Source organism: Mandrillus leucophaeus, unplaced genomic scaffold, assembly GCF_000951045.1.
Source record: "Mandrillus leucophaeus isolate KB7577 unplaced genomic scaffold, Mleu.le_1.0 Scaffold421, whole genome shotgun sequence".
NCBI lineage: Eukaryota > Metazoa > Chordata > Mammalia > Primates > Cercopithecidae > Mandrillus > Mandrillus leucophaeus.
Genome location: NW_012104488.1, coordinates 2,808,521 through 2,816,559, shown reverse-complemented (window position 1 = coordinate 2,816,559; position 8,039 = coordinate 2,808,521). Strand labels below are relative to the sequence as shown.

General features: G+C 37.5%; 1 protein-coding gene across 3 annotated transcripts in view; it reads right to left on the bottom strand.

The window, feature by feature from the left end:
* Positions 1-8,039, bottom strand: part of CCDC169 (coiled-coil domain containing 169) — a 72,984-nt gene that overhangs the window by 55,503 nt on the left and 9,442 nt on the right. For 2 of the 3 annotated variants that reach the window (XM_011993003.1, XM_011993004.1), the window contains 2 exons: positions 1,575-1,685; positions 1,452-1,492 (listed from right to left, as the gene is read on the bottom strand). In XM_011993003.1, the coding sequence (XP_011848393.1) occupies positions 1,452-1,492; positions 1,575-1,685 (152 nt within the window). The remainder of the gene's footprint in view (positions 1-1,451; positions 1,493-1,574; positions 1,686-8,039) is intronic. The other variant, XM_011993005.1, reaches the window with a different exon arrangement.

The following is an 8,039-nucleotide window of genomic DNA, read 5'->3' as shown; positions in this document are numbered from 1 at the left end:
CAACGAGTGCCCATCCTTTCGCTACCCATAAGCAAATCTGCAGTTTGAAGTTACTCAAAATTAGTATTCAAACTAACACATCAATTTCATAAGTATGTCTGTACAGATTACTCCTAAACACTAAACAATCCACAACAAGGATAAAGAATCGGGAAATTTACAGATGGTGTTTGAATTCATACCCTATCCCACAAACACAACTAATTTAAGCCCTTTTGCCTAATTGTCAATTTAACAGGAAGCCAAAAATAGGTATGCGTTACACAATTATATGTCTAAATTTCACAAATATTATTCTTTATATCAAAGAATAAGACTTCGTATATCTTTCGTCCTTAGCTAAGAGGGTCTCTTGACTGGATATAGGATTGTTGGATCCCAGTGCTTTTTGTTTAGCATTTGGACACTTCTATCGCTGACTCCTTGGCTAGATTTCTAATGTCTGCTGCTCAGACATACCCCTCTTGGATTCATGAGGACCAAACACTCACGAAAGCACCTGTCCAGAGAATAGAGCGGATCAGTACTATTTATACTGAACTTTCCTTCTCTTTCCTTTCTGCTTAGCCTGTGGTCTCACTTTTCCTTGTGTTAATATTTCTTCAGTCCTTTACTGTGCAGAAATATAATTCTCTGTCTCTGGATCTAAATTATGAAACCTCTTAGAGAACCATATTTTCTTCAGAAATAACACAAATATGTCAAGGAAAATAAATGTAGTTTTGCCAACATGAATATGTTCCAGAGTCTCAGGTAGTAGAAAACCAATTAAATGCTCCTTAGATATGCCCTAAGGTATTTTACCAAGTCATACCAGCACTTGTTGCTACTCTCCACGAAGGTGGTGATACCCACTCTCGTGAGCTAGGACTGAGCCTCAGTTATCAAGAAGCAGGTAGCTACAATATTTTATATCCAGTAGGTACTAATAAAATTCTACCTGCAATTAAGAAAAGGCACTAAGCTTAACACAGCTCCAGCAATGATTTCTAAATGCCACAAGAGGGCGATATAACTCTATGACAGCACACGGGAAAACATACAATTTTTCGAATTAAAAAAGAAAAATTCCTGACTTTCCAAGATACGGAAATAAAGGCATGTCTGGGTTGAAAATAACAAGTGTGCAAAAACACTTATTTCTCCTTGATCCATTATTAGCAAAAACACAGTATTTGTCTATATCTTTCTCTCTAGAGGTTGGCAGTGATTCAAAACGCAATATCCACACATGCTCTGCTCTTCAGGAGGCCTGTGAATATAGCTGGCAACTTAGTGCTCCACCTATAGCTACTTGAAAATTATTTGTTGTTACTTCAAACAGGTCCCCTGAAAAAACTAGTTTATTTGGACCTTGCCTTAGTCTTCAAACTTCTGTTTGAAATACGTCTGAAAAAAATAGACATAATTTCCTTCAATTATTCTTTGTGTTTAATCATATTTCTACTCACCACTGGCATTCGTTCATAGACACGAATAGAAGATAGTCTATCTACAATAAATCAAATACGAACACTTAATGTTTTATCAGTTTTAACTCAAATTATAAAACATACATATGATTGGTTTTGTACCTGAAGAGTTTCCACGGATTTTTTCCATCTTCTCCTTGAGATAAACAATTTGCTTTTCTAGTTGATCATTTAATTCAAGTTGTGTCTCATAACGGGTTTTCCATTCACTACCTGTGTAAAAACGGGGAAACAATCAAGATAACCCCAACACCTCTCATTTATTCATTAAAATAACATGAAGAGCTTGATCTTACTCTATTACTACATTTTACTTTATTGGCAATACAGATCAACTAGAAGGAAATAATCATTAAGTCTGTATTTCTGTTAGTAAGATTTTCTAGACTGCAAGAATTAGACCCACACTCAGGCTACCACACAGCCAAACCTTATTACAACTACTACAATTCCTCTTCTTCCCTATTTCCCACCCCCTTTTTTCTTTTACTTCTTGTGCATCCTTACAATAAATTCAATTAGAGGGAATATCAGGACATGTTTCTTTCCTTGGAACTTGAAATATCCATATATATAATATTCATATATTTCATATATGATATTTCATATATATATATCCGTAAATACATATGAATATTTAAAGTTCCAAGGAAACTTGATATATTTATATATTTTATATACACTTATATGTATATAAAATATCCTAAACATTACTAACCTATCCAATGTCATGTTCATTTTTTTCCTTTGAAAGCAGTTCTGAAGTCTGCTTAATAACTATCACTTATGTGTCTGCTGTGTGTAAAGCACACAATGCTTTACATACATTAACTAATTTAATCCTCATTTTAGAAATGTAGTTACCTATTTTACAAAGATGAGGAAACCAAGGTTCGAAGATGTCAAATAATATTCTTAAGATGACAGAGCTAATAAATAAGGGAAAAACTGGGTTTTAAATCCAGTTTTATCTGCCTTTGAAATCACATCCTCTTAACTGCTAAGCTGAAGGAACAATGTACATTTAGCTATCTTCGCAGGCATTTTCTCTTAATCTTAAGCATTTTTCTTTCACTAAACCCCTTTAGCTATTAAAGTCAAAGCATTTTTCTTATGTCTGGGGAAAAAGAAGAATACAGCCTAAAATTAAAAGGTCTTTGTTCAGATTCAAAGCCCAAAGCTAACTTTTTCTAGTCTTTAAAGTTAGGCTTTGTAGAGGGCAAAAAGATGGCTTCTTTTTCAACTTTAAATGCTCTTCACATGTCTGAAATAACTGCTGCTACATAACAGTTGGTGGAGGAGTTAAGGAGAAAGAGTATTAGCACATACCACTACCAACCTCCTCAGCCCAGACACAGGTCTCCCTTACACCCTCATCTTTATGCAAATGTGGCCTACCAAAGGGGCTGGAACACCCTCCCATACTGAAACTGAAAGTCATTAACCCAAAAGCTTTGGAAAGGAACAAGAAGAAAGGAGAAGCCCTGAAAGACTAAACATTTACCCAAAAGACACAGCAGAGCCCAGCTGCATGGAATCATCTTTATAACTTGCTACCTAAAGTCTCCCTTTGTCATGGTATCCCCTTTCCTACCATGGGAATGGACACTTCAGACCAAGATAAGAATGGTTACCAAAAAATTAAAAATGCAATTTATTTTTGGCACATCTGAGTACAGTTTATAAATTCTGACACCATTTTATTTTAAAATATTATTGACTTTTAAGTCAATCATCAAATATAGACAAGTCAGCCAGGCATGGTGGCTCACACCTGTAATCCCACCATTTTGGGAGGCTGAGGCCAGCAGATCACTTGAGGTCAGGAGTTCAAGACCAGCCTGGTCAATGTGATGAAACCCCGTCTCTACTAAAGAATACAAAAATTAGCCGGGCGTGGTGGCAGGCGCCTGTAATCCCAGCTACTCAGGAGGCTGAGGCAGGAGAATTGCTTGAACCCGGGAGGCGGAGGTTGCAGTGAGCTGAGATCGCGCCACTCACTGCACTCTAGCCTGGGTGACATAGCGAATCTGCATCTCAAAAAAATAAAAATTTTTCTCAGAAAAACAAAAATAAAATAAGATAGATAGACAGACCGACCTATTAGTATACAATTGTAACCAAATGCAATCCGGCTGCTCGCCACTTACAGCGTCCAATTAATAAGAGCAAGGTCTGGTGGAAAGTGACTTTATTAACCCCAACATCAACATGGGACAACACAAAAGACCCAACATAGACACCAAAACAAGACACAGAACCTTGTAACCAGCACAACTCCTGCATGCCTCCCATATTAAGTTTCCCTTTGTAAGCCCCCTGCCTTTCCCCTAGAAATTGGACATGGTTATTTTGGATGGGAATCAGGCCACTTGTCCATTATTAGTTTTGGTCAATGAAGTCACTTTCTGTCTATCAGACCTCACTCTTGTTAATTGCACTATGCAATCAGCACTTATAATTGCTGGTTACAATTTTAGTGTCCCATATGGTGAGTGCTGTATGCTCCAGGGCCTCAGCCCGCCAGTCTGGTTTCTGTCAGATGGGACATAGGGCCACCTGTGAATACTAGTTGCTGACGGCTAGCTGACCCATGGCTAGAATATTAGGGGATTTCCAGCAGTTGCCAAGAATCTTTTGTCTTAGGGATCCTCTCTTTTCTTCCTGCTATGGTGTCTGCTACCTTCAATGCTTCACTGGTGCAAAGTGACCTCTGGAGAAGTTGACAAACTTTGGAACTAGGTACATTAGTCAGAGTGTGCCCAACCACCATCTGCCTCTTTTGGGGTGTCGCTGGGGCTCTGCTTTATTTAGACTTGGCTGCCAGTGACACTATATGAGCATTTTATGCATTGGTTTTGTTTGTATTTGCTGTAACCTTGGGCCTTTGCTCAGTTCTGACTCAGTTGCCTGGGGGGAGCCATTTGAAACTGAAATGAGGGATGTGGGAGTCTACACAGCCCCTTAATCAGGGATTTGTTTGGAGGCACACCACCTGTTTGTCCGTGTGTGAGATCTTTGTGCACCCTGATCTCTCTCTTTCCTCTTTTTTCCAACTTCATCATCCTGATTATCTCAGAAGCCATCTACAGCCCTACTCTTCTCAGCCAAAACCACCCTTAGCTCCCTCTGGCTCGAAACAGTTTACCTTGACTGGTGACTTGAGGAAATGGGAGGGATTCATCCCACACCCTGCAGGTCTGGGGTGCTGAGGCTCTCCCTAAGAGGAGATAAACAAGAGAGGTAGGGGTACTGTGCAGTGGCTGGAAGGCTCATAAGCCTCCCTTCCCTCTTTTTTCTTTCCTCTTCCTGCCCACAAAAACTGACCTCCTTTCTCCTCTCCACTCCTTTCTTTTAATCTTTTCCTGTTCAAACCAGAAAACCAGTACTGAAGAGGAAAACAACTTTCAACATCCTGGCCCGATTTTGTCATCCTCTTTGGAACTCCAGCTGATTACATATGGTCCATTTTTTTTTTTTTTTTTTTTTTTTGAGACGGAGTCTCGCTCTGTCGCCCAGGCTGGAGTGCAGTGGCCGGATCTCAGCTCACTGCAAGCTCCGCCTCCCGGGTTCTGGCCATTCTCCTGCCTCAGCCTCCCGAGTAGCTGGGACTACAGGCGCCCGCCACCGCGCCCGGCTAGTTTTTTGTATTTTTTAGTAGAGACTGGGTTTCACCGTGTTAGCCAGGATGGTCTCGATCTGCTGACCTCGTGATCCACCCGTCTCGGCCTCCCAAAGTGCGGGGATTACAGGCTTGAGCCACCGCGCCCGGCCCATATGGTCCATTTTTGTGTACATTTTAAACCGACAGGCAAATTACAATAAGAAAAATTTAGAGCTCAAATAGTTAACCTGAAGCTACAGAGTTAAGTAGAGTCTTCTAAAGGTATCTTCTTCTCTTTTCTGCCTGCTTTAAATCTGCTGTTATTAAGCTGCTGGTGCTAAGACTCATTGATGGTCTAACTAGAACGTAAACACTGGAAAGTCGTTTGAAACTGACAATAAAAAAACAAGGGTAAAAGGGGTTAAAAAAAATTGCAATAGAGACTGTTTTACCCAAAATTTTGGTTCACAGATTTCCTTGGATTACCCATTAGGGCAAACAAAGTTTGGCCATATGAACAGGTTTCAATTTTGTCAGAAAAAGAGCTTGGAGCCAGCTACCTTTTGTATGTCTGTGAGTTTGTAATGCTGTCTCATGGCTAGAGTTCCAAGGTAAAAGCTATTTGTTATTTCTTTGTGCATGTATGTATACATGTTTAGATATATTTATGTAATGTTCCTGTATTATGTTCTGTGTTGTGTCTAGCATGCTATCAGATTGGCTGATAAGTAAACGGTTACTCAAAAATTAAGTCCAAACGCTTTTCAAGTGCATGGGAATCTTTAATAAAACTGGTTTTAAAATGATTGATAAAAATAGAAATGTCTTCAGAATTGTCCACATATGTTTTTACCTAAGTGGTTTTATATTTGTATCAGTGTGTATACTAAGCTGTCAAGGGTTGACATAAAGGTTCTAAGACTTTACACTCAGCCAAAAACAGAATAATCGTTGTGTATTTTTTTTTGACAAATAAGATTAACTTAAGATTGTTAGTTCAATGAAACAGCTAAATCTTCTGAGTCATCAGCAAACACATTAATTTTAAGGTTCTTAAGTGCTCACCATTTACTGTTCAGATTTTAAAAATGGTTAAAAGGGAAATTATTATTATTATTATTATTATTACTGAGACAGAGTCTTCCTCTGTTGCCTATGCTGGAGTGCAGTGGCACAATCTTGGCTCACTGCAAGCTCCGCCTTCCGGGTTCACACCATTCTCCTGCCTCAGGCTCCCGAGTAGCTGGGACTACAGGCGCCCACCACCACGCCCGGCTAATTTTTTTGTATGTTTTTTAGTAGAGACGGGGTTTCACCGTGTTAGCCACCAGGATGGTCTTGAGCTCCTGACCTCATGATCTGCCCACTTGGGCCTCCCAAAGTGTTGGGATTACAGGCGTGAGCCACTGCGCTCGGCCCAGTAATAACTTTAAATAATGATTAGTTTTGTGTAGTATCTCAATTTTCAGAAGTAATCTAGATAAACTATTAAAAAATGGAAAAAGTGAATACATGTAAATGAGATAAATGCTTGTAAGTGGACTTTTTATGTAATTTTAAATCTTAAAATTATTTTGAATTAAATAATAGATGCTCCAATCCAATTGATAATAATTGGATTTCTGGGACACTTCCAATTAAGAAAAGATTATGATATGGGAAAACATTATTTCTAAAACTGTAGAATGGTTTCATCCAGAAAATGCTAACATCTGATAAACAGTTCAGGATTTCTTGCTTCCTAAGTTTTCACTAAAATTTAAGGTTACTAAGAATAAGAATTCTAATACATAATTCCATAAGTTGTGTTTTCATTTTTTAAAAAAGAGTCATTTAAGTAATTCAAAGGTTATTTAAAAGTTATTTCTAAAAGAAGATAAAAAAGAATCAGTGAGTAGGGGAGAGAGATATAAAGAAAGTTGTGGATACAAAAATGTGTTTATAATAAAAAGGTTATAAAACAAGCAAATAATTTTACATGAGAAAGATTTTATATAGTAAATTCTTGTCCTAAAATAAAATAGCTGGTTATTCAGAAAACAGAAAATTTTAGGACAAATCAGAAAGTCCAAGTATGTAATAAACAGTCTATGTCAGTTATGATAAGGTTTGTAAAAGGAAAATCACAAAAGTTATTTTATGTATTAAGTTGGCTATAATTAAAAGGGAATTATTTTTAACAGTCTTTCTAAGATTGATTCCCTATCCTAAAACAAGGTTTTCTTAAGGTATTACTTTTCGCTTAATAAAATTACAAGAGATTTTTAAAATTTTAGAGCCTGTTTCTTTTAAAAACTTCTCAGAATCGTATCCCAGAAGTTCAACTATTGCTGTCTCATTGCTTTCAGTTTTTCCTCCCCGAGAAGGCCTGAGATGAGCCTCTCTCCTTCAGCTTTTAAATTAGCTTCTGTAACTTTTTTCCTCTGGTTCTATTGTTGTGGCCTGATGCTAAAATGTTTTATCTTAAAGGTCTAGAAAAGCAATATTTTCCTCCAGTATAATTTGATTCTGTACTCTTGGCTTTCTTGATAGGTTTAAATTTTTCAATGTAATCAAGAAACTTCTCATGCAGTTACTAAGAACTATGTATTCCTCTGCTATACTCATAACCCTGAGCACATTCTTCCTGTGTCTGATTAAATTCAAGTACATTTTTCATCAGGTTTAACTTCCAGGTTGTCTAAATAGGCTTCCTATAAGGAGAAGTAGTCACACGGCAGGTTTTTCTTTGCCCTTCTAGTAACTGGCATAAGAAACAACATTTTACTTTTTATCAAAATAATTCATATGTTGTCTTTATTAGATTTTTAATTGATTAGAAAAACTGAGACCTAAAAGGCTGAAAGTTGTTACATGCATGTAACCTTCTGTATTGCCTTTAAGTCTTTCGATGATCATTTTGGTTAAATTAGTAACTATTGGTTTACAATGACCTGCGGATCTGTTTTAATCAAATGTTTTGA